Below are 27,705 nucleotides of genomic sequence, written 5' to 3'. Positions count from 1 at the left end.
AACTAATAGCAGTTTTTTGGTCATTAACCGAAGTTCTCGTTGAAATTTCGATTTTACTACCACTACCACTACAGCGCCATCTCTTAGAATTGAACATTGCTTCGGGTGTCCCATTGGCGGGGGTGTTGGGGGCGATTGTAGAAGACTAGCCCAAGATCGCCTTCCACCGTCTTCCTCTTTCTTTCCTTTTGATAATTCTGCTTGCGTAAGTGAAGCTAAATATTTTAATTATACTAGTTAAACTAAATGGTTACTAAATGAAAACTTTTATAATGATATGACAGGTAATGTGATGCAAATATAACAAAAATCGAATGGAGCATTTTCTAGTTTTTATTGTTTATTCATCCCAACTGAGGAAAACTATTTTAGCTTAACATTATTACTGTCCGAAATTCGTTTGAAGTTCTTTCCAGCTACAACTGCGTCATTGTTTGTTACATCAAAGTATTACGTTTGAAAATTTGTGCTATGCTAATGTACGTATGTTCTAAAGAGATGGGTCATGATAAATTATTTAAAAACTATCAGAACAGATAAATGGGTTATCGTCGTAACTTTGACAATCTCACTTAGTTTCTCGTATAACTTTAGATTTCTTGTATAACTAAATCGGGGCTCGTAGGGTGTAAGCTTAATCCATTCTAAAACCGATCTTTTATGTATTGTAAAATCGAATGTCATTGGTGTATGTTGGTTGCTACTAAGCAAAGGAAATTATATTTCGCATTGTTTATCGTTAAAGTATTTATGGTTTTATGATTAAGCATCATATGTTTTAGCGATTGTACGCAGTGGCATAGAGGCGTAGTGTTGCTGGAGAGAACGCAAACAAAAAATGGGTCTTCTGTTTATAAATGTTATGACATTGTAAACTCGCATATCACAGCGTACTTAATTCAACCTTTGCTTATCGTTCGTTATGATTTATTTTCTACATTACAACCTAGAAATTGGTAATAAGTGAATAAACTTAGTGTGATTATTTTTTTACAACTGCAGTTATAGTATTGTACACAATTGGTTCTAAGCCTAGTTAAACCTGGAATAAATTCTAGTCAATCGATATTCGAATAGTCTAATGCTGACAAAAATGGGTTTTTAGGTTAGCTAAATCTATGCTGGAATTTTTCTACTGCGTGTTGAATCAATTTCAACTTTTGTCAACTCACGAAAAAGCTCTGTCTGATATATAGTGCCAAAATTCCTAAAATTTATTCCTAAACTTGGTCTATGAAATATTGCACGAACTTCAAAAGTTTGTCATGGTGATGGAAAAATACTTTGATTCCGGCAGTGACGTGTTTTTCTCGTTCTTCGCGAGTATCTCGCTTTAAGCTTTTTCAAAAACTTATTCAACTTTAGATGAAATTGTATAATTAGAAGCTAATTTAGTCGTATCGAATGAAAAGTCTCAAGTTGTTTCACATCAATGTCTCTCCAAGCGCTCCATTTAGACTAATTACCACTAGTAGTGCTAGAACAAAACTATGTGCGAAGTTCCACCTCACCAAAGTGCAGGCCGCGCTGACCTGCATTTCCTCAGTGGTAGTGTCGATGATTGGCTCTCGCTGGCACTTCATCCACTTGTGTGCCGACGAGTGCGGATCTGCGTGATCGACACTCATTCGCAGATCGTTGAATCGCCAGTAGCCTTTACCTTTGAAGAAGTACGTTTTTCCGTCCCTGTTTTGAAAAGCCGAATCGATGTTGTAGCCGACGCCCTTCCACATCGACATGTCTCTTGGGTAGTCCAGTTCTACGTGGTTCGTATCCTCGTCGAATCTGAAATGGTGTGATTTGGTTAGCGAATGAAGGCAGAAAATGCTTGCTTAGCGACTAGCTCAATTGTTTTGAAATACTGTTTTCAGAAAAAAAAAAAACAATTGGATTTCATAACCCTTGTTTGAAGTCGCTAAGATATGTCAACTGAGTCAATTAAGGTATCGACGAGTCGATAGAATAGAATAGAATAGAATAGAATAGAATAGAATAGAATAGAATAGAATAGAATAGAATAGAATAGAATAGAATATAATAGAATAGAATAGAATAGAATAGAAAAAGTAACCTCTCAGCTAGTCTCGAGGAAGATAACAAACCAGTGAGAACTCACCTCCAATATAGTCGACCACTATAAAGATACGTTCGGTTATTATAGCTCCAAACGAGTGCGGCATCGATACGTTCGATGCTCTCTGGCAGTCCCAAATGTGTTAACGGTTTCGGGTATCCCGGCTCTAAATGTTGAGAATTGAAGACGTAGTATTGCTTCCCTGTTGGTATCAATAGACTCAGTTATTCACGCCACATTTCAAAATAGTTTTATAAGTACCTATGAAGAACAATATTTTCTGATGCTTGTTCTCGTAAACGCTGTCGATTCGTTCGAAATCCTTCGGCAGCCCGAAGAACATCCGATCGATCTCGATTGGTGGTCGGTTCTGGACGTCGTTTTCGAAGATTCGCCATAGATAGCGATCTTTGAAGATGAACAGTTCATTGCGGATGAGCGTGATGGCGTCGTAGCTGGTGTCGCACGGGTTTGGTACCCGTGGCAATGGCGGTCGCGTAGCCGGATGCTGTGTTCGAGGATGATGATGGTGATGGTGATGATGATGAATTTTGGTTGGTGTTGGAATGTGATGCGGAGCTTCGGTATCCGGTTCACGGGTGTACGGTCGCTCTTCGTGGTGAACACGAGGAGTCGGATAATCTGTTCCGACGCCCCGTGGTCGATCTGGGTAGTAAACACGTCGTCGGGGGATTTCGGTCGTCGTAGTAGTTTTCCACGGTTGAACCGGAACGTTCGGCGGTAAGTCTTCCCATGGGTGCCCATTGTGGTCTTTTCGGGGGTAGTATCTTTTGGTGGATGGTCGGCGCGGCGGAGCAGGGGTAGTCGTTGTTGTAGTTGTAGTCGTCGCTGGGGTGTGCCTTTCCGGATTTCGACCGTAGGTTTTCTTCTTGGGACCGTAGATACCCTGGATTCCTAGCCGATCATCTTCCGGAATGGTATCTTTACCTCGATAGGATACGTGATGCCACGGGAACATGATGGCATCTTTCACGGATGAATGTCCTAAACCTAGCGAGTGTCCAAACTCATGAACCGCAACGTCAAAGAGACGAGTACCTGAATGGAATAAAAGAAGCGTTGATTCGGTGTTTCACAGCAAACTCGGTAATATCAAACTCACCATCGGTTCCGAGGGGTTCATTCAAAAGCCACGTTTCTTCCTCATCAAAGTGTGCGTCCCCGCCAATACCGGTTCCAGGGTAGAATGCATGTGCTAGAATTTTTCCAGGTCCATCGAATCTGTATCCATCGCCGTGGAATTGACGGGCGAATAAAACCTGAATATCCGCTTCGCTGCTATACACCTCGCGAAAGGTAAGATTTGCATTTTGAGCCCACAAGTCCAGTGCTTCGTGTAGGACTCGCCTCACCTGACCAGCATCCAAATCTACCATCGATTGGTTCACCAAGCTGAAACGAATTTAGAAAGAAACATGGTGAGAATAGTTTAATTTGTTAAATTGACATTGGTTCGTGATATCTGAGATTACAGTTTGTCAAATAACTTTATCTCATATAAACGATTTTGTTCCATCATCAGCCAACCCAACAAAAGCTCGGATCGACATTGCGCTATAATAAACGAAAACTATTTTGACTAGCCGGCCCCATTGAGCGGCATTCGGCACTTATTTATTAGTGCCAATTACGAGAGAAATGGACCAATTTAGTGACGGTATTCCGATATCAAACGGCAGTGTCGTAAATAAATGGAAAAATGGACACTTAGCGACTGTATGACATTGGCATTGCATGGTCAAAATATATATGCTGAGCAGAAACTTCAGTTGGTGGATTCACATAGTAAGTGTATGCTGGTACAGATTAGAATGTAAATTAATGAATGAATGTTTTGATCAATTGGTGAAAAGTAGATTTGGGGACAATGTTGTCATTTAGTTTTCGCGGTGGAGTAGGTTAAACAGAGAAATAGGAATTGTGGAGAAGCAGTTAAATTAATTACTTTCGAATGGTTCAACGTATCAAAACGAATGATTCACCCTTAGTAAGCAAATTTTAAACTGGGCTTCATGAGAGCTAATCTTCTATTTATATAAAAGACATTTTTTGTATGTATTGTAGTGTTATTTTCCCTTCTTTTGGTAGTCGAATAGTAGAGTGTACACGATTTCACCGTTCCAACTATAGCTCCTTCAGAGTTTGAAATTCCGTTTTTTTTGCTTCTCCCATTTCGCTAGTAACCCTTCCGAACTTTCAAGCTATGAGCGATGGTTTCCGCGCTGAAAGCTTCTTGAGAGGAACAAAAATCGACAAGTTAACGTCACTTTTGTGCGAACAACCGTTGCGCCTGTTCGCTTTTAAAATAATGAGCTTGTGTGTCTACCGCAAAGCTTTATTGCAACGTATTTAAATTGAATCCTTTTGACTCAACATCGTTAGGAGATGGTCAACCGTTTAAACAATGCCGAACTGATAGAGTGGTTGCAGGAACGAAATGTCGAGTTCCGGAAAATTGTCCCTTCTGACCAAATAATTTACATATTTATAGTGATTCTGTCGGAACAATCTTTCCGGAAATTTATGTAATCGACCTAATAGATGAATTTCCGAGCTGGAAGAAGTCCATCAGCACCAGGGGGAATCTATCTGTCAAACACCGTGTAACCAACATATTCGGCAACATGGCGTTTGTTTTGGTTTTTGTTTCTTTTGGTTATGAATCTGATCAATGTGAAATATTATAGAATTGGAACGTGTTTTTTATCAAAACTCGAGAAACTGTGAAAAACTTTCATGTGTTGTGTAGTGATTGTGTAGTGTAGTGTAGTGAGGTTAAGGTCGATTTCCGATACACTAATAAGTTTCGGCCCTAGACGGTTATCGTATTCCGACAGAGTTTTAGTTGATAACATAGTTGAAGAGCTGCTATCCGCGGGCATTATTTGACCGAGCAATTTCCCGTTTTCATTTTGCATTGTCTTGAAGAGTAAACAATCCGGTGAGTAGCGAATGTGACTGTTTGAAGCGAGTTGAGGGAATGAAATATTTCTCCGTTTTGAACTTGAAGAAGGGCTTCCATCAAGTAAACATGGCTCCGGACTCCGTTCCGTATGCTGGCTCTGTAGCACCTTCTGGACAATGTTTCGGGTTACGGAATGCTCCGGATGTATTTCAAAGATATATTAACATGGTTCTGAAACCATTAATAAGAGAGGGCACTACCGTGGTTTACATGGTTGATGTTACGCTAGCAACCAACACTATTCCAGAGTATTTTGATCCCCTAGGCCGTGTTCTTCGACGTTTGGCGGAGTTCCGATTAGAAGTTAAGATGAAGGAATGTCAGTCCTGCTTTACCGAAATCGAGCATCTAGGCTTTGCAGTCAGTGAAAAGGGGGATAAGACCGAACAATTCCGCTCATCTAACCAATCGCTTTCTGTCTTTCAGTTAGTAAAATAAAACATGTTATTTAGTTTTATTCAATTTATTCCCCATATCCAAATGCACGAACTTTCGTCTTAACACTGCTCATAAGGTCTGGTACAGCGCTTGGACCCACTGTTCTTTGTGTAGAAATCCATTCTTCATATTCTTTTCCGATTTTACTTCCTTAAGATGATTCCAAAGTGCCTTCTTCATGATGGTCCAGTACTTCTCAAATAGGTTGTTTAGCTATTCACGGATTTTTGATTTTTATATATCAGTTAAAAGAGAGTAATTTTCTGAGCAAAACGTGATTTTTTTAAATTTTATATCACTGTCTTTTGATTTTTTAATGAAGAATAAAAATCGCTCTAAATTGCTACAATGACAGTTGGTACATGGTCGAACTGTCGTTGTAGTGATTTCGAGCAGATTTCGAGCAGTTTTAATTCGTGATTAAAAGTTTGAAGGACAACGATAGAAAATTGTTGAAAATCAAATGCTCATTTGATATAGTCGGGTTTCGGGTTTTCAGACCTAAACCCGACATTTTCAAACCCGAACCCGACCCGAACCCGACACCTTCAAACATTTTCAAACCCGAACCCGACACTTTAAAAAATTTGCAAACCCGAACCCGACGGGACCATCTATACCCGATTGGCCGCAGTTAAGATGCGTTCGGGGGATTGAGATGCTTCGGTGCAAAATTGACTTCGTCCCACTTCAGAACATCTTCCTCTTTCGAGCACGAGGCTAAATTCAGCTAGAAAGTTGTAGGACCATTGTGTAACCTTAGAAGTGAAAGGAATCGCTTTTGGAGGTATTCCTTCAAGTCCTGCCCATTGACCGTCCCGGTTGTCACGAATGGGGTGCTACGCTTGCCACGTACTTTTTGGCAACCTTCTGCTTTCTAACGTCCTTATGATGAGTGATGAAGTACTGGAAGCTGCCGGAAGTCTACTTTAACATCTGTCTCGTTATCTATAATGAGGTGATATGGTTTCATCATCTTCTGGGTGTAGAGCTTCTGTGCACGTGTATTCGCCACTGTATTCTGCCGTTCATTGCGATTCGGCGCCTTCTTAATTTTATACGTGTAATCCTTCAAGTTTTGTCGTAGTTTGAACTACGCTTGTGTTCCACTATATGAAGAATCATTTTGGCCCCTTTTTTATTTCGGTCGATGGTCAAACGCTCCTTGTACCGATTTAAAACGAAACTTACCGTAGATTGAACCAGCTTCCTGTTGATTGCACGATGAGAAAGATTCGGATTTCCGAGGTATGCACAGTGCGTTGAACATATGGAAAGCTTGGACAAAAGTCAAAATCCTTCGTATAAGGCTTCATTTCAGCACAATTTTTATTTAAACGACTTTTTTTTGAAAAATACTTTACAAAAGACCAAAACATGATTTATCTCCTAGGGTAAGTGAACCAATTATGGTACTAGTGAAAATTTTAAATGTGTGATATAGTTTGATAATATTATGGACTAGAGAGTTTGAACAGTATTACAGTATTAGTATTACCAAACTGCTATCATTGTGTTGATTCGATCGATTTTTTTCTGTATGGACTTCCTCACTGCGACCAGAATCGATGATCTATTGTGAGATATGCCCGGGTGTCTGCTGTATCCCGCTTTTCTATTTTTAGCAATACCGCTAATGAGAAGTGGCATGCTTATTATTATTTTTTCTCAGTGCTTGTGTGTAATGTGATACTCTTTCTTCACACGCTTACTGTTTCTCCTATACCGAGCCTCGACCCTCCTGCCAAATATCACCAATGATAATTCCCTGGAGAAGTTTCGTCGTGCGTCCTTCTGGCCAGTTTTATCGATAAAAGGCACCAATTTTTTTTAAGAGGAAGTCACGCAAAGTTATTGTAGATTTCAGCGTAAAGGAAGGGTAACTAGTGGGGAGCCTGAGAATAAACCCATGCTTAAAGCCCTTTTTGACAACGAATGGCCTGATTCTACTAAGATTCGAACCCACGACCATCCGCTTGACAAAGCGGACTCTGTAACCTTGCGGCTACGCAGCACCCTGTAGATTCACAACTGGCTCACTGGCTTTAGAAGCATCTTCCAATCCAAATACTTCCACCTTTGTCGAGCAAACTGCATAATTTTTACTGCCAATTGGTTGCTGATGCCACTTCTCAAATTAGGTTTCGTATATCTGGCGCGCAAGTTGACCTACAAAAATGCAAAAAAGTCTAAAATTCGCACAAATTAGCAGTTGAAGTTAATGTCTATTGTTTCTTTGCCTTTCATTGTAACTTTCAACATAAATCTCAGATTGGTAAAATTTGGTAGATTTTTGCACGACTTGTTTGAAAATTTTGATGTTTTCCAGTTTTTTTTTTGTGAATAACTTTATGTTTACCAACTGATTCACGATATTTCTCAATAAAAATCAGTCTAAATTCTATATAAATGGATTATAAAAACCATTTCATATGTAATCCGTGCCAAGTTTTGATTAGAAGTCACTTAGTTTTTGTGTATCAGAGAAAAAGCGTCATGCGCCAATTTCAGTCTTTTGAAACACGTGCTTTTTCACTCGCTAACCTTTGTTTCTGTTCCCGCTTACTACGCGTGTCAGAGACGTCAGAAACTTGCACAAATACACTCATACGATGGTAGAAGGTTGCACTAACATAAAAACATAGTTTAAAATGACGAAAAAAATCATCAAATTTTCGACTTTTGTCTATGGGTCAACGCACTGTGGGTATGTGCGCAAAATTTCTTTACACCTCTTCTGTTCTTCCGACTTAATCTTCGCAACGATGGCACTAGCAGCCAGAGATGCCAGATGTTTTTAAAAATAGCTCCAAAAATCGGAAAAATCTGCTTGAAATCTGAAGAAAATCTATCCGCATCTCAAGGAAAATTGCCTCGCGAAGGCAAAAGTCTGTAAAAATCTGCACACGCTCTGAGTAAGTTGCACTATAGGCTGTTCCAAAAAAAAATTGATGTTGCAAAAGTCAAGGCTCAACCCTAAATTGAAACATTATGTTATTTATAATATTTCTGTAGAACATTTCGACTTTCTGAAAAATGTCCAAACGTTGTTTATGAAAAAATGACTTTTTTAAGCTACAAAATCACAAAAAAGGTGTTCTAGACATATAGTAAAGTGGGAGGAATAATCCCTAAAGAAGGAGGGAGTCAAAACTTAAGGTTTTTCGGGCATTATTGGACTTTTTCAGGAATTTGATGACTTTTGGACCCTCGGTTAGTTTTTGGAGACCGGAATATGATATTCGATGCCATTTTTTAATCTAAGATGGCGGTTTATGCGAAGTTATACAAAACTGTAGAAAATGGTAGTGGATATCAAATGACATCTTAAAATTAAAATCCGCTGTCTAATGAAATTTTTAAATTTAAGACTTGCGCTTTCTAGAAATCAGTGAAAATTGATTATATACACTAACGTCGCTTTTTATGCGGTGGATACGTGCCACGTAAAAAGAAACCGCGTAAATTCCGGAATCCGTGTAAAAAACGCGTAAATTCCGGAATCCGCGTAAAAAGTGACCTTAGTGCACCCTGCAAAATAAATATACATCCAAAGACCAAAAATTGATGTTCGACGCCATATTTAAATCCAAGATGGGAACTTCCGGTTTCAAGAAAGCTGGACTAAATTGATGATAATTTTTTAATTCTCTCATATACTGATAGTATTAGAGCTGCCTTGACGCTAATTCGCTAATTAGCGGCTTCCGGTTTTTGCAAAGCTGTGTGAAACTAAAAATGTACAAATCATATTGATGTCTCTAGAACTAGGACTATATCAAGGAACAGAAAATTGAGCTGATGCCACTTTGAATTCCAAGATGACGTTTCCTGATATTCTGGCGGCTTCCAATATCTCTGTGTTTCAGAGTTACTCTCGAGTTCCTCGAGAAGCACTGTCGTAATAAAAAAATCTACCAGCTCTTCGCTACTAATCTTTATGGAAGCCCATTCTCGGTAATAATCATGGAAGCATTATTTGTCTTTGTGATACTTTGTTATTAGTACACATTGCTTTAGTATATCCTGCTACTAGCACTCCAATAAATCTGCGTTTTACCTATCCCTGTTGAACAACATAATGAAATGACAACGTCATTTCATTCACGCATCTCTTAAGCTAGTAGATCTAGCATGGGTAAGCTGTCGACATAATTCAAATTTTAAACCCATAAATGATGGCACACCCTTGGAGCTGTAATGGTCGTAAGTACGGCGCCAGTTTTCCACTCATCTACTGGGCGGAACAACTTTTCATTTTCTGTGACGGCAGCAGCTCCAGCAGCAGCAGTGTTTGAACGGAGCAAAGCAAAAGACGACGATGGTTGACACTTGTCCCTTGAGAAGTGTGAACAGGAGAAACACACTTTCCGTAAATTGGACTAGCGAAGTAGATTCTGGTACGGAACGCAAGAATAGCTCCATATCCGCTTGCTGGCTGCGAGTTAAATTATAGGGAAAATGGCACCGGAAGGGTGCCGTTGGAGAAGCATTTTGATTTTAATTGAAAATTAACAAAATTATTACGCTCGTTTGTCAGTGTTTTAAGTGCGATGCGTTTCTTCTGCTCAGGAACCGGAAAATTGAAGATCACCTCCACTGCGGGGAAGAAACTGGAGGGGACATACTGGTCACATATAAAGATTTTCTCCTAGCGCTTCGATCGATAATCGGCTAGAGTTTGTCTTTAAAACCGCTCCTGAGTCGTGCATCGAGTGCAGCAGCTGAAAGTAAAACAGATTTTAATCACCTTTCCATTAGTTAAAATCCCTTTCGCAACAATTCATTCCCACAAACACAGATCTAATTTTCCGTAATCCGGTTACTGCTTCCGCTTCTATGAGTTGTAGGTTAAGAGAGCGAACTGCTTGTGTTTTTTCTCGCTACGATGAAACAACTGGATGAAGGGAACGGTAGGTTAACGGCAGGGACCAGCCAGCCGCCAGTAGTTTGCTGAGGATTATCCTTGCAAATTTTTTTGGTTATGACTTTCGTTGTACTTAGTGTCAACGAAACACTTCCATTTCGTCGGCTCACGCAAAGTGAAAGCGGTAATTATTTAAACTGTTTTGCTCTCTAATTGCTTTCTGTGTCTTGGGGATCTTCGGAATTATAGCCAATTTATCATCGCTGGTGATGATTTCTTGTGGGACTTGAAAGAGTGCTTGTTTCTAATTTCCCTAAAGAGGCGGCACCGGAAGGTCTTTTCCACTTGCAACCAGTGAAAGGATGTCTAGTAAGTACGCACAAAGGAATTGATGAGGGATGAACAGAATCGGACGCCATTTCAGGGTGGCAATAAAATTTGTTCATTTCGCATTCAGCTCTAGTGGGGCATGCACGTACCGTACGTATACATACATAGTCGTGTGATGGCAGTGTAATATATTCTCGACTCACTTAAATTTATTTGAATTCTTCTTTTGCAATGAAGTTTGAAGTGTGGACGTTCGAGAGCAACTGTACTAAGCTGATGCGCTCGTTTTTTGAGTTTTTATAGTTGGGATGACAGTAATAAAACCGATGGAGATGAAGGATATTGGGGAGCATACATATTTTACTACGAGCATTAACATTATTACAATAAATTGCTTCCAAATGTGTTTCATCGTTTCCCTTGCCGGAATCCGTCTTCGGTCGTAGCGATGGCGACTATCGTAAAAAGACAAAATGAACGACTTTGTGCACAATGGAGAACCGGGAGCTTGCTTTTTATAGTCGGCTGATAATAACTGCGTTTACTTGTTGACTGGTGAAACCACAAGTTAATCACAATAATATCTCGTCAAGCTGGTCAGTTTCTATGAAGTTTGGGTGATGTGGCTACAATCCACGATCTTGGATGTACCGACTTGGGTAATAAAATTGTTGCGCCAAGTATCTATGGGTTGAAATGTATTGTCCTTATCCTTGTGAAGCCGGTCTATGTAATAGAAAAACCTGGCACACGGTTGTAAAAAGTCCTCCTACCAGATTATTTTTACATCTTAACATAAGGATTAAGCCTGCGTATATTTTATATTTATTGCTATTAAATAAATGTTGATGCTGGTTGTAACAACACCAATCGTCAAAATCGGTCCACGTGAAACGTTCATGTTCACTTTTTTTGTTTATAATCTTGAAAACAAATCTTGAACCAACACTCCAATGTTTTACTGTTTATTAGCGTGCCAATAGATTCTATGAGGAAAATTTTAAATTAGAATTTGGGCTTAAAAACTTTCGTATCCTCGAAAAAAGTCTTCTATTCAAATTTCAGCTCAATCGGACTTCAGAAAGTCGTACCTTAAAGCGGCCAAAGTTTAAATTTTTTGACTGATGAAAACAAAATTTATGAAATTATCAAAATCGAATTTTGTTTTTGAAGCGATTGGCACAACAACAGTCCGACGACCGCCGAAAAATGAGCGAAAATAGAAACAAATGTACCTTATTCTGGAAGAGAAGCTGCGGCATGACTGCACTGAAATTTTTCATGGGGACTTTTTACGAGCGGACGAAACTTTTGAGTTCTACCACTGAACGAAATTCGAAAAGTCGATTTCAATTGGAACCCTACTGTTGATGCCACGTGATAAACAACAATTCGAATGTTGCTCTCGAATTGATCATTTACTAAACTATTCAACGGTTTAATTAAACAGCACGTGCGTTGTGCGGTAAGCGGCATCGTTATGATAGAAAAAAGTACTTCATCTCTTACATTGTGTTTTGCTATATTCTTTTTAACAGTTTAAAAATTCACATTTGTTTATCAACATTTTTAACAAACCAAAATTGAACCAAATTTAAATCAAAACCCTTGAGACTATATTGTTGTTATCCACCTCTGATCAGCAACTCCTATTCCCCATCTACTACAGTGGCGGTTTATAAGTAGCAAGTCAGTTTTGTGCTAACAGTGGAGGTGTATCCACAGTGCGATCAGCACCACAGCGTGAGAAGTGTTGGGTATAACTGTAGCAGTTACGTGCAATTAGTGGCTTGACGCTAAGTGTCAGCGATCGACGGATGACAAGAACTGCGTCAAAATGCAAATGTTGGCTACGGCGGTGAAACGCAGGCTTTGTTTTGCTCATCTTCATCTTAAAGAGAAAACAGGGGTGACATTGCGCATTTCGCTTCGAGTAACTCGAATCGAGAGAAATCAAACTCGTTTCGAGGTGGAGTTGGTATTGCGTATTATTTTCGACACCCCAATTTTATTGCAGTTTATTTCGAGCAAACATTGACTCGAAAATAAATGTCAGATTTGTCTAGGGGCTGGACAACTTTATTTTCATAAAAAATATTTCGGTAATATTATACGATATCGGTTGATAAATCTTGATATTTATCGTTTATCCGACACATTGATATCACACCGGCGCCTAATAATGCAACGATAAATACTTTATAATATTTAATATTGGAAATATTCCGCCATATATCAATAGTGTCTTGCCCCTAGAGATTGGTATTTTTCACGTTTATAATAAGATTTGTCCTTAAAACAACATATTAATCTTTGAATGTTTTACTACGATTCTTCTAGTGATGAAAATGGTTTTAGGAATATACAAAGACGTAAACAATAATACATGAGTATTAGGCTTACATTAAATGAAACAAAGTTAGTTTTTTTCTGATGCAAAATGAATTGATGAAATGATGAATTTTTTTTTCATGGTTACGTCAACATTTCAAGATAAGGCGGGGAGCACTCAAACCTTTTAGAAGTACAATATTTCATTTTCCTCCAAACTGCACTAGTACAATTCCTGTTCCGTTAAAGTTAGCTCCTACTTTAAATCTATTCGCTAGTGGATCCTACCAAATTAATGTTTTTCCGCTCCACAGATGTTTAGTGAAATTATTTATGTTTTAGTCAACAAACTTAGGTACAAACGAACGCCTTCAACTTATCGACCATTTTTTATCACTTTCGAGTTAAAAATTGCTCGATCAAACCATTACGTAATGCCATTTTTGCTCGAAGATCAACTGCAATAATACGCCATCTACTCGTTTCGAGCTCGAATCGAAATCGCCAATGTCAAATGTGGTCGAAACGAACAAAAATCACTCGAAACGAAATGCGCAATGCCACCCCAGTTTTCTTCCCTCTTAACACCTGTGAGCTTACATTCAATGTGCATCACACAATCTGCTGTAGAGAGAGCGCAGAGTAATAGTTTCTCTGACGAAAAAACGCTCCTAATTTGACAGAGCAAAAACCCAGTTAAACTCTTGTAAATTGCTCATCCGCACACGCAAGAAAAATGAAATAAATTGCTCGGCGATCAACTGAGCATTGCGTTACCGTTCTCATCGCTCTGGGGTGCGGCAAAAACAGTATAAAATCGAACTTTCTGCAGAATACGCACCCATGGAGAGTTGTAAATCTTCCTATAATATTAAATTCGAAAACGGTTAGGATGTGGCTTCAATGTGAACCTGAATGTTTTGATATTTCTCGTAAAGGAGAAGCTAACAAAAGCCACTCCCTCTTAAACTGAGAGAGCAAACAAATATTTACCCCTAACACGCGATGATTAAGAGTGAAAAGGAACTCTGCGACTGAAATACTCTACGCCTAAATATGGATAATTACTCACTCTGTGTGAGAGAAAGTCTAGTTCTCCAAGGGGTTTGGCAGGTAGAGAAGTAAAATTGAGCAAAAATCAAGAGAACGGAAGAAGTCTGGTGAAACGTCAGAGCGGAGGGAAATATCGAGCAGCTAGTGCCGCTAACAATGGACTCCATCGCCGGATAAAATGTCAACATTAGGAGCGTGATTATGCGGAGACGGACGATTGCTTCTCCAGGCACGATGCGAGGAGCTTCTACAAGAAGATAAACGGAATCAGCCACCGAAATGTATCAGACTCTATTATGCGCACCAACAGATAGTGGAATCTAACTGCAGATAAATTGGAGGTGAACAGCTGTAGGAAACAACATTTCAGTGTGCTATTGATCGGCGAGGACAACAGAAAAATCGAAAGGAGCAGGCCGACTGTTGAGAATGATGCACAAGCTGTGGATCCACCAACCATGGATGAGGTGAATAAAGCAGTAAAAGAGCTGAAGAACTTCAAACTTCTTAAACTCGAGAGCGAATAGCTGTATCGTATCATCCAGCGGATCACACTGAGATTATGGTCTTCTAAAGTATTGTCCTTAGACTGGTTGACAGTTCTCATATGCCTAATCTATAAAAAAGGCTACCGTCTTGACTGTTCCAATTATAGAGGCATAACTCTTCGCAATACCGGTTACAAAACACTCTCCCGCATTCTGTTCCACAGATTGCAGCTGTTGCAGGAAACCTTTGTTGGCTAATACCAATAGAGTTTTCGAGGGAGACGCTCCCTTGCGGACCAAATGTTCACCATGCGACAAATGCTCGATAAATGTTGAGAATTCAAGTTATAGAATCACCATCTGTTCCTATACTTCAGGGCAACGTACGATTCAGTTAAGAGAAATGAATTGAGGCGGATTATGTTCGAACATGGTGTCTCAACAATCATCGGTGATCATTGGCGCTCAACCATATCTCGGCGGTAGAGGAAACGCTTCGTCAACCCGAACGTCTGTTCACCATGATGGTGCGGCTCTGTTCTCCATGCTAGGGGCGGTTTATCAACGTTCTGGTACCAGCGTTCTTCTAAACAGTACTGTCACGATGGACCTCCGGCAAGACTGGCGGTTGGTGCAGGCCTTACACGCCGGCTGTAAAAACAATCAGTATAGGAAGCAAATAATGTTAATGCGGACCGGAAGAAACGGCATCGCCCTAGGCTACGAAAACGGATTAACAATTCAAAACTCGGACTGTGAAACTGCAAGTCCTGCTACCGAGTACGCGCAGAGCCTTGAGGCAGCGTTGCCGGATGAAGGAGAGCTTACCGAAGCCCCTCTGGAGAACTGCTGGAGTTCTGTGAAAGCGAAGAACCGACGTGCCAAACGATTCTAGACGAGTAGAATGTAGCGCTGGCATTGATGTTACAGCAAAGGACCCGTCATTACTTGAATCGATACAAAAAGAAACGAGGAAATGGAGTAGCTGTATAGAACGCATCCCGCGCAGGTTTTGTGCCGCGAGTAGAAATGTGCCGGGATAAAGATGAAGGAGTTTTTACGAATGAACGTGAGGTGACCGACCAGTGGAAGCAGCACTACAACGAACCCCTGAATGGCGCAGAGGCAGAGGACCAAGACAGTAGGAGGAACGACTTCGTCAGCACAGCGGATGAGGGAGACATCCCGCCCCCACGATAAGTGAAGTGAAGGATGCTATCAAGCAGCTCATAAACAACAAATAAGCTGGAAAGGATGGCATCGCAGCTGAGCTCATCAAACTCGGCCCGCATAGGTTGGTTTCCCGTCTGCATTAGTTGATAGTCAGGATCTGGGATACAGAACAGCTACCGGAGAAGTGGAAGCAGCCCAACATACAAAAAGGGCGGCAAATTGGAATGTTGTGAGAACTACCGAGCGATCACGATTCTCAACGCAGCCTACAAAATGCTCTCCCAGATCATCTTTCACCGGCTCTTACAGTTAGCATGAAGGTTATCTAACCGGTTCTGTAGATGGGTGATCGACACCGGACCATTTTTTTACGCTGCGGAAAATCGTCCAACAGTGTCGCGAATACCAAGTCCCCACGCACCACCTATTCATTGATCTTATGATACTATCGACCGTGTAGAGCTGTGGAAAGTTATGGACGAAAATGGCTCAAGCCCAAGTTTTTCCTGCCTCCAGTTTAACATTGCGCTTGAAGGTGTTATGAAACGTGCGGCCTTTAATATGCGTGGTACGATCTTCAATAAATCCAGCCAGTTCATCTGCTTCGCTGAGGAAGTGGACCTTGTCGGGAGGACGTTCCAGGCGATTGCTGAACCAAGCTGAAACGTGACGCAGGAAGGGTTGGATTAAAGGTGAATGCGTCGAAGACGATACTTGGTGCTAGTAGGGAAAACCGAGCGCGATAAGGCTCGCATAGGCAGTAGCGTAGTGATCGACGTAGATGAGTTCAAGGTGGTTGACGAGTTTGTGTACCTCGGTAACATTGGTAACGTCAGACAACAACTGTAGCAGAGAAAACCGCAGACGTATTGTATTGACGTATTGCCATGTATACAAGACGTTGAGGTTTGACAAACTTCGCCGCGTACTTCGCCACCGTCCCGTAGTACTCGCAAGCACTAGCCGTTTTCGAACGACGTGTGCTTAGGACCATCTTCGACGGAGTACATGAGAATGGCGTATGAAGGCGAAGAATAAACCACAAGCTTGTGCAACTCTACGGCGAGCTCAGTATCCAGAAAGTCGCTATAGCTGTAGGAGTACAATGGGTGGGATATGTTGTAAGAATGCCGGACAACAATCCCGCAAAAATGGTGTTCGTCTTGAATCCGGCCGGTACAAGACGTAGAGGCGCGCAACGAGCTAGGTGATTGGACCATGTGGAGCAAGATCTCGGAAATCTAGGACGCTCAAGAAACTGGAAACAAGCTGCAATGGACCAAGTGCGTTGGTGTAACATTGTGACGCAGGTGAAATCCAGAGCAGGGCCGGATTTGGGAGTTGGGGAGGGGGCGGGGTAGATATTTTTGTAGGGCCCTTTTGTCTAAACATTTAGAAGAAAGATTATTGCAAATTGTGCAATGATTTCACGTTCCGCTGGAAGGTGACGAGCAAAAAGAAAAAAGGTCATCACTTCATCTTCCCGTCTGTTATGCTTTTGGTGGTGGTGATGCGTGTCTGTGGCTCAAGGCTAAGGGGGCCCCTTGAGTCGAAAGCCTCGGGGCATTTGCCCCTTCCTCAAATCCGGGCCTAATCCTGAGAGATGTTTCACTAGGAAAGTAAGTAAGTATGGTGTCCTAACAAAACTGATTAGACTTATACGTGCCATCCTCGATGGTTCCATATCAAGCATCAGGGTAACCGGTGAGGTATTGGACGTTTTGGCGGCGGTAGATAATTTGAAGCAAGGTGACATCATCTTTACGAAGTCTCACATGCTCCTAGGTTTTACAGACGATATCGAAAACATTGGTAATTACTGTAGAGTGGTGGAAGAGGCCTTTGAACATCCTAAAAGATAAGCTGTGAGAAAACAGACTTGTCATAAACTCTGCCAAAATGAAATAATGGTGGCTGATAGAGAGCGTGGTTGATGGGGAATCATTTGAGGTGGTCGGCGAACTTATTTATCTACATTACTGACATGCGACAATGAGGTTAGTCATGAGATGAAGCGGCGCTGAAGATGAACTGGGCCTTCTACCGATTGCGTAACCAGCTAAATTTTCGCAGCCTGCAAACCCGTACAAAACATGCAATCTATAAAACACTGGTTCTTCGGGGGGCATTCTATGGCCATGAAGATGGGAAACTGAAAGAGGCTATCGGCGAACTCTTGGTTGTTTTGAGCGGACGATCTTGCGTTCAATCTTTGGTGACAAACTGGAAAATTGTGTTCGGCGCAAATGCTGATTTGATAATAATTATGATTGAAAATCTATGAAAACTTGAATTTAATGAAATTATTTTTTTATCATCGTATGTTATTTAAACAGACCCTTTATAAATGAAACATAAAATTGTTATCAATTTATTCTAGTATTGAAGCAGATACACAATATTTGTTTGGTAAATGGTTCTCTAGAATGTTTCGTTCAAACAATGTTCAATTGCTTCGGTGCTGTGTAAGTTTTTTTGCGAATAAAAATTTTCAACTAAATTTTTGAAGTTTTGAATCTTGTAGCAAGATAGAGTAAAAAAAGTTCTAGAGCTTCTTGGATGAACAACTTTCGTATATATCTGAAATTCATAGTTTTCATGTAAATTGAATGTTTTGACTGCAAATAATTATTCCTCGAGATTTTATTAGAAAACATTTCCTTCACCTTTTTTGTTGTTGATGGCAGTTAAATTTTCTTTTTAAAATCAATGGGGCAGCACAATTGCAACATATTTTAATGACAATGTCTTCGAAAATGTTGACAGGATGAAAAAATCACAGAAGGGTTGTGTGCAAAGCCACGACCGCAAGCATGAAGTAGAATACTTTTACAAGAAAACCCGGCTGCTTGCGTGTCAGTCATTTTTTAATTTGTTGTTCAATTCAATATCGGATAAGATACCGATCACATCTTGGCGTTATCACTGACAGTGCGAATAAAGTATTCCTTGTGATAAAATAAACAGTGAAAAGCTGATTTAACACAAACTAGACGGTTCATGTGTTGTCAAAATGAGACTTTTCATTGAATGCATTTACTAGTGCCCGCTATCGCACAGAGACTGCATTTCACTACAGTGCCTCACTGCATCAGCCGCTATCGATGATAAGATCCGCTGCAACTAGTGCGCTATCTATAGCCATGCCACAGTTGTGGCCGCTATACGCTGCCATTGGTATCCAAAGTCCCTGCATCAACTGGCCCAGCTGCTATCGTTGCTGGGATCCACTGCAACTAGTGCGCTATCAACTGCTACGCCACAGCTGTGGCCGCTTTCCGCCATCGCTGATATCCACTGCACTGCTAGTGCTGCTGCTAAGGGAGGGCGACTGCTGTTGTCGCTGCCTATAACTATTATGAGCGGCTTCGGCTGAAACAGGCTCTTATATAGGGATGAAAAACCTATCGATAGTAGTAGGATATTATCGATAACTATCGATAGCCATTTCAGTCGATATTTCCCATCCTTACTCTTATACAGACAAATAGCAAATTTAAAATGACAAGGTCTATGATTCTGTCGACCGTGATTGGGAAGCAATCATATTAACGACTCATCAGATCAGTCGAATTCTGCGCTTCAACAAGGATTGACCATTCTCAATAATAGTTGCTGGTCATGATTTGGACTTAATAATTTTTGAATTTTAATTATGCGAAAAATTATTTTTTATGCTTTATGCAAATATATATCTGTTACAAATTTCTTGAAAGTGTAAATTGATTTAAGAAAAAATATTAACTCTCCAATTAGGTTTTTATTTCATCCTGAAAAGGACAATTTGTTGTTTAATTCAATGTCTGGTAAGATGCCGATCACATCTTTGCGTTGTCACTGGCAGTACAAATAAATCATTCCTTGGGGGAAAATAAACACTGAAAAGCTTTCCAGAACGTTCTTTTCATTGGATGCATTTGCTAGTGTGCCTGCTATCGCTCAGAGACAGCATTTCACTAAAATGCCACTCAGCATCAGTTGGACCTGCTTATATAGATGCTGAGACCAACGTCAACCGCTGCGCTATCCCCGTTGCCACAGTAGTGGACGCTTCCGTTGCCATTGGTATCCGCTGCCCTGCATCACCTGGTCCTGCTATCGATGCTGAGACGCGCTCCGCTATCCATTGCCATACCACAGCTGTGGCTGTTGTCCGCTGCACTGCTACTGCTGCTGTATCCACTGCTGCTGCTAAGGGGGGACTGCTGTTGTTGCAGTTTAGAATTATAATGAGCGGCTTCGGGTGAAACAGGCTCAAATATAGGCCAAATAGCACATTTCAAATGGCAAGGTCTATGATTCTGTCGACCGTGCTTGGGAAGCAATCATATAACGACCAATCAGAGGCCGAAGTTTTCGTTTTGACAAGGCTTGACTATTTTCAATAGTACAATAGTTTGAAAAATAAAATTACAATTATCTGCATTTGGGAAGAATCTTAGAAGGTTTGCCAGTCTATTGCTGCAAGAACGAAGGAAATCCATCGAATACTAACCGATTTATAAGCATTTGAAATTGGACATATTTTTCACTTTTTTCGGTTTTAGATTTTCATTTCACATCCCTATGTAGCTGAACTTCCTGAGAGAAATATTCTACTTCAAAATAAAGAAAACGAGAGGCCATATTCAGCAGAACGTGAAAGTTGAAGATGCCTGACACGAATTCCAATCTCTTGGCAGGCAAACGGGATCCTTTTGACACCGGTGGATTCTACCGGTAAGGTTATTTGTCTGTGTACGTTTCCGTGCCGTGCCGCTAGGTGGGCAGGTAGCTGGCCTTTTCACAGTCGAAGGTCGAACCTGTCAACCTGAATGATAACATTTTGGAACGTTTGGGAAAAGTTATTTGACACGAAAGAAGGACGAAGGGTTGGCAACCCTTTTTTAATATTCAATCAAAGTTGCTCAAACTTTTTGGGGCCAAATTATATTTTACCTGAATCTAGTGCTCGGCGAATGTTGGCTATTGCTGATGATGGAGTAAAACGGAATAGGTATGTGTTTTTTGATGCTGGATTCCAAGAAGTCAGGTCTAGTGTTCATTGATTATGATTGATTATACCAGATTTTATCTCATAAACGATGGAAAAAAGTAATGCACTTATGTTATTAGACATTTATTGATGTGTCTGAGAAAACCCATTCTGGAAAACTTTGAGCGTATTTGCGATACTACTGCATCAGTCAGTCCGTTGAAAATATGGAACTGTCGTAGTGCAGAGTTTTCCACTTTTACAGAGCTGGAACCAAGATTCGTGTCTATTCATGGTTAAGTCATTAATAAGGTTGCACACGCGCTCGTCATTTCCTTCATCCCAAAGGGTGATGGAAACATCGACAAAACTGTGGATTTACTGGGTCTTTTGCGAACATTTTTCCGCTCGACATACTGATAGAATGACGCTGCAGCCTGTTTAACTGCATATTGCTGTGCAGTTCTTTGGCGTTTTTATTATCGCTTCACTGACAAAGACTGACGGATGCTGGAGATAAAATAAATTCTCGCACGCGCGCTTTGAGCGCCATTTTTGTCTTAATCGATCATTAATCAATTTCAAAACAAATTATGAATGATGTGTTCTTCTCAGCTGCATTCGCTTCTCACTAATTGCACGCTGACGCTGAGTCTACGGATGGGTACCTAGTGTCATAGTTTGCGAAGAATGTTACACGCGTAGTTAGACATCGAGTGCTTATTGATGTTGCTCCACAAAGTTATACAATTTACCATAGCTTGCAGCGCATATCGTAAATTTATGCAAATCAACTGCTGCACGTTGTGTTTTTGTTACTTTCCCCCGAGTTGACATATATTTTATCTATTCCATTTTATCGCTTTCCTCTCGAACTTTCCAATGTCATCATTATATTCGTTCCGTACATGAACAGCCAACAGAACGCTAACTAACTTTTCCGCTAAAGCGAATAAATTACATTAAAACTATGCAACTAACTAGCTTTGCTGGGTTCGAAACCGATGCCACCCGATGATGAAGTTCCGGAACTAGCAGAATTGTTGTTGTCGAGCAATGAAATTAAGTACCGGAGATTGTTGCCGTACTTTTACCACACGTCCACAGGGCAATTCCGAATCAACGGTAGCAAACAGGTGGCTCATCACAACATCGCACAGGGATCGGTACCAATCGTTTACCAATCGTTATGACTGATGGGCTGAACCATAGTCTGACTAGAATAATCGGCAGAAGTTTATCCCATAACCATTTCGCACTAGCTTTGAAGTGTATTACTCATTGCAAGTTAAACATTGGACGGAAAACTCCGGGTTGTTTGAGTTGAATAGTTGTACACATTGGAACTAGTATGACTGGCAGTCTGTCTGGGACCATGAAAGGAAATAAGCTGTTATCATCCGTTCTACCGTTTATTCTGGTTTTTACACATTCGTTCGGAACTGCCTCAGGGTGTTAACACGTCATGGTAAATTAGACGTATCGAGTTGCAGTCGGGCGAGTGTAGAAATGTGGTGATGGCGGGTAACACCTTTCCTAATTTGTTATTCCTCAATTCGAACGATTGATTTCCGTCAATAGTTGTTTTTCATCTCACATATAAGTTTGTATACTTGGTATTTTTGTGAACACTGAAATGTGCATGTAAGATTTCGAATGTAAATAGTTCTCATACCGTATTGTGCCCTGTCAAATAAATGTTGTGTGAACAAAAAAAAAAGTTCTCATACCACAGTACCAAATGCAATAAATAAAGTGTCGTTGGATAGCTGAAATTCACAAGATTTTTATGGCATTATAATCATCGTTACCATTTATTTATAATGTGGTGAAAGTTGAGGGAAATAATAGCCGTTGAATATTTTCCGAACTAACGCAGACATTCTGGAAAACCAGGAAATATTACTTTATTTAAAACACCTGGAAAACCCAGAGAATATTTAGAAAAATCAACCCAGGAAATTTCACTTTTAGAGTTGAATAGACATCCTGATAAACTGATCATGAAGTGACAGCGTAAAGATATTTTACAATGGATATGTGAGCATTATTCATGCAAAAATATGCCTATATCTTCTGCTCGTTTGTAGCAAACCCGAGAATTAACGCGATAAGATGTTCTGCCTAAGGAAATTTAACTTGTTTAGAACGAACGAATGCTTTCCGGTATCCTACATTTACAGAGATAACATCATTAGTGCTAATTTGCCTGGGAGAATGCGAGACATGTACTTGTTGCACGCGCCATTTCGCTAATTCGACAACTAGCTATGTTTATTTTTAATTAGCGATTAGTGAGTGTGTTAATTTTCGAACTAGTTCGTCGAATTGAGAAATAACGTAATGGAGAATATTCCCCTTCAACTTATTTCGAATATTACTTCGATACTGCAGTGACTAAATTTTGCTGTTACAACAAATTGGGGATTCCTTCTGCATATGTGCATTAATTGTTTTTTTTTTGGAATTTAACAGTAAGTGTTGTGTTCCTCAAGAAAGTAACATGAGCTCTTTGCTGTTCGTGGAATTTTTCAAAGAGGCGACAGAATTATACTTTGTCAAACAGAGTAATGAAAAAAACTACCAGTCACGCTAAATTCACAATCACTGACCCTTTTTTTTGTTCACACAACATTTATTTGACATGGCACAATACAATATAATGTATAACGGCACCAGCATATCGAACCCTAAAATGTTGGGTTACTTTTTATTTTCTCTACCATTCGAAGTAATAACATTCAAAGCACATCAACATCCCCACTGGCAAAACGACTACACCTGGACGACCCTTGTATTCAGCTTAAGATAGAAGCTACCAGCTATCTGCAATTTAGAAACTTCTATAATGTCAGCCCAATAAGTGCTGCCAGACCATGCTGCAGTTCAAAATGTGTAAAATAGAAAGATTTGGCCGGAAGCTATTGATGCAAAACTATAGTCCAAGTGCCACCGGGCATCGCACGAAAAACCAGCATCCAACTAGAGCAAGCCAACAGTAGCACAGCTACTGTCGTGCCATTCACTTCGGTGAGTAAAACGTTATGCACACCCTGGCATTCCACGCACGGTACACCCCCGAGGCGGGGAAAGTGTTTGCAAGCTTGTAAGATAATTTGCTTATACACTTTCTTTAATCGAGAAGTTCACTCCTGTTTTGCTGGCATAGTATAGCCAGTATGAAGCGGTCTGCTGGTAAACTATCCGTCTAATACCGGATAGTTGGGGAACTTTGTTGTGGCGTTGCTCGCACAAAACATAGTTGAAACAACAAAGAGCAACTCACAAGCAGCAGAGGGATACAAGGTAGAGCAAGAGCAAAGGTATAATCATAGCTGGATTAAAAAAGGTATTATTAACACATTTACCTGCCAGTTGATGCTGTTTTTCCTCTGACCGTCCGGTGGCATCTCTTCCCGTGATGGTGCAAGCTGATATGATTTTGTTAGTAGAAGAGGATTTTCTTCACTCGAATGAAATGATCGGTGTAAGATTATGTACCCATTCGGGAAAATGGTTGTATGATACGGAAACGGATGCTTTCTTCAAAATTTGTAATTTCGGTTTCTCATCCTTCATATCATTATTTTTCTAATTTTTCTTTGCAGTAATCTGTATTCTTAAAGTATTATTTCTTTTTGAATTTACTTTTACTAAAATTGTAACAGTGCAAAAAATGTACAAACTTGAATTGAGGGCAAAGTTATCCGTTACAATTCATTAATGTGCAGACTGACGTAAAATCGTATTTTCATATATAACTATTAACATTTCGTGTTTAGTATGGCGTTCTTCAAGCAGGTAACATGGGTTTTTACTGTTCATTATATGTTTGATGTTCATAATATGTTTAATCATATGTATTTCTAATCTCCCAGATGGTCTCGGGGTACGATGCTGGCCTAACAAGCCAGTCGCCGTAGGTTCGAGTCTCGGCTTGGGAGAAACTGTTAGTGTCAGTAGGATTGTAGCGCTAGCCCCGTAATTGTCCTGTACACTCTCAGTCGGCTGCGAAGTCTGTGTATAAAAAACAGAAGGACAAGTTCCGAATCAGAATGTAGCACAAAGGCTTTACTTTATATGTTTAATAAAGACAGCTCAACGTAGTAATCGTTTATGATGTCAAAGAATGCAATTAAAGATCATCGACAACAAAAGAAAAATGAACATCACAAATAATAAAAATACCGATGAAAATGGTTTGAAGTGCAATTTTTTATACAAATATTGGGAAATTCCGAAGCACAACAGATTACAAAACTAGTTGAAATATTGAAACTTACAAAACAAATATTATTTGTAAAACATGTAGATTTTACAAAATTTCATGAACGGTTTTTATCAAATTAAAAAACCTTCCAATTAAATGCATGGAGTTTAGAAATCGTAAAATAAAATTTTGAAGTTGTTAGGATTTAGAATGATTTACGGGTACCGAGCGTTTTCGGCAGAGGTTTTCTTCGGTATGTTTTCCGTAGCAGTCTTATGCAGAAACCTTCCGACGAAAACGACTGTTAAAGACGTTTAATACAATATATTAGGAAAAAAATAAAAAATAGTTACAAAAAAAAAGAAAATAAAGAGATGCAAGAAGAACTTAAATTATAAAAAACACGCGAAATTACAAAAACTAACAGTATAAAAAGAATGTCATGAAGGATGAGCATTATATTTTTTTAGACTTTCAGAATATTTCGAATATTGCGAATATTACAAAAAATATATGTTTCTATGATCACATCTTCTATCGGCAGTAAATACCTTTTTTAAACAACATGTGAAAAAGGTTTTTTATATCTTATCTTAAATAACCAATGTTATATTTTATATTTGAGTAAATTCTACTTGGAAACATGATAATAATATTAATAACTTTAAAATTTTTGTATTCAAAAGTAAACATATTTTTTCTCAAAACTAGAAATAATTACGTTTGATTTGATTTAAAAACATCAAAAATCGAAAGTTCTAGATCTTCGAAAATAAGATATATGAGCAATTCATACGGGCAACCAATTTAATCGACCATTTTTGATTTGGCTAAAACTTTGCATAGACGTTTCTATAGGCAAAAGATGCCATTTTGTGGTATTGGTTTAATTTTTCGGAACACTTTTTTTCTTGATTTCTCCATGATTGGACTGGTTGCATTTGTTTAGGTAATCCTTCGTAGTTTTTATATAAAAAAATTAGATTTAAAAAAAACGAGCTTTCTTAGATAAATAATTTTTACTTTTTATTCTAACTTGTTTTCAAAAATGATTTTTTTTCAGTATAGGGGAACTGTTCCGTTATTCATCTCAGCCCATATATTTACTAATACAACAAGAAAACACAATTGCAAACAGGAAAAAAACATATATTTTCTTACTTAATCAATCTACTAATCCATGGAATGGATTCTTTTAAGTTCACTTTAGATTTCTCAAAAAGTAGAATTTTTCATCATTAGCATCATTCATCATTAGCGGACCACTTTTAATTTTAATCACAAAACAAAATCACTCACTATACTAAGAATACTTCAATCTTTGAAATTTCCAAAAACAAGCTTTAATTAGCAGAAATATATGAGATGAATTTTTGCAAATCCTAAATTTCAACTGTACGTATTTTCATCTGTTTTCACTTCGTAGAAGAAAATCAAATCTTGCCAAATCAGTTTCTGTTAAAACGAAAAAATCATACTGAAAACGTTGAATTATTCCGACATAACTGACATAAATCGACAGCACTGCAGTGGTTACCTGGGTTACCAATTTTGCACGTAAACAACTACAGCGGATATTCAGGTAACCTACTACGACGGTTCGCGGCTATGTTCATTCATGAAAAAGTAATTCATTCATGGTTAACAGTGTGATGAATATCGGGGCGTCATGAGATGAATAATTGAGCAGTGATTTGAGTTTTGAGATGAGTATGGAAGCGTTGTGAAAAATGGTTTGATTACAAAATTCAGGATAAATCTAGCTAGGTTTACTAAATTTCCAATGTTGGGCGATTCCACAAGAGCATGTAGGAGTATTTTGTTTATTTGTTCAATGATTGCGTGAAAATTCGGTGTTTAACTCGTGTATTTTCCGTGAACATTGGCTTAATGAGATGAATAATGGAACAAATACCCTATGTTTATTTGGAAAGGCAAAAATTATTATCTACAACTCTGCCGAAATTGTTCCGTGTCAAGTAAATGTTGTGTGAACAAAAAAAACCCTGCTGTGTGACGTCTTTACACCGATCAAACAAACCGTTTTGATCCTAAAAGATATTTGTAATCATCAATATCTCCCCAAAATAGCATTTTTCAATAGCTTCTCAAAAATGAGTCGTGTTCCAAAAATAAAACCAACAGCACAAAATGGCATCTTTTGCCTATAGAAACGTCCATACAAAGTTTCAGTCATATAAAAAATGACATTTTAAAAAAAATATTAAAACTGGGACTTTTTTTGTGGAACTGCTGCTGAAAAAACGTTTTATCAGTCATTTTATATCGGAACAAAGTTCTTCAACTGTGCTTAAAATTGCAGATAGTAATCTTCATCAAAAATAATCAGATCCGTATTTTTGTTTGGGCATTAGAAAGGCTAGTTGCTAAATAGGGTGACCAGAAAAAAACTTATTTCCGTCGATCTGGTTCCACCATTGTTGTGCCAATATCCGACGCGGTGACGGAGATGACTCTACCCAGGACCTTAACTTATGATCTGTTGATTAAAGGACTCGCGCCAACGGCTTTACTTCCTCATGCGATGGAAGGTGTGATCCCAGAGATTTTTTGCCTCAGAAAGTCTCCTTCTATCGACTAGGATTGAAGTACAGATATATAAAGGGACAGAAGTACAGAGGCACAGAAGTACAGTGATACAGAAGTACAGATGTACATAGGTACAAGAGTAAAGAGGTGCAGAAGCACAGATGGACAGAGGTACAAAAGTACAGAGATGCGAAAGTACAGAGGTACAGAAGTACAGAGATACAGATGTG

At 39.4% G+C, this 27,705-nt stretch overlaps 1 protein-coding gene across 1 annotated transcript in view; it reads right to left on the bottom strand.

Annotated features, from left to right (window-relative positions):
* Nucleotides 1–315: 315 nt before the first annotated feature.
* LOC129725526 (matrix metalloproteinase-2) overlaps nucleotides 316–27,705 on the bottom strand; it is a 712,775-nt gene continuing 685,385 nt past the window's right edge. Inside the window, exons 4-7 of the mRNA XM_055681485.1 lie at nucleotides 3,198–3,487; nucleotides 2,336–3,133; nucleotides 2,117–2,276; nucleotides 316–1,785 (exon numbers count right to left, since the gene is read on the bottom strand). Of these exons, the coding sequence (XP_055537460.1) occupies nucleotides 1,425–1,785; nucleotides 2,117–2,276; nucleotides 2,336–3,133; nucleotides 3,198–3,487 (1,609 nt within the window). The 3' untranslated portion in view covers nucleotides 316–1,424. The remainder of the gene's footprint in view (nucleotides 1,786–2,116; nucleotides 2,277–2,335; nucleotides 3,134–3,197; nucleotides 3,488–27,705) is intronic.

The sequence above is a fragment of the Wyeomyia smithii genome, chromosome 2, assembly GCF_029784165.1.
Source record: "Wyeomyia smithii strain HCP4-BCI-WySm-NY-G18 chromosome 2, ASM2978416v1, whole genome shotgun sequence".
NCBI lineage: Eukaryota > Metazoa > Arthropoda > Insecta > Diptera > Culicidae > Wyeomyia > Wyeomyia smithii.
This window is presented reverse-complemented; position numbering and strand designations above follow the sequence as displayed.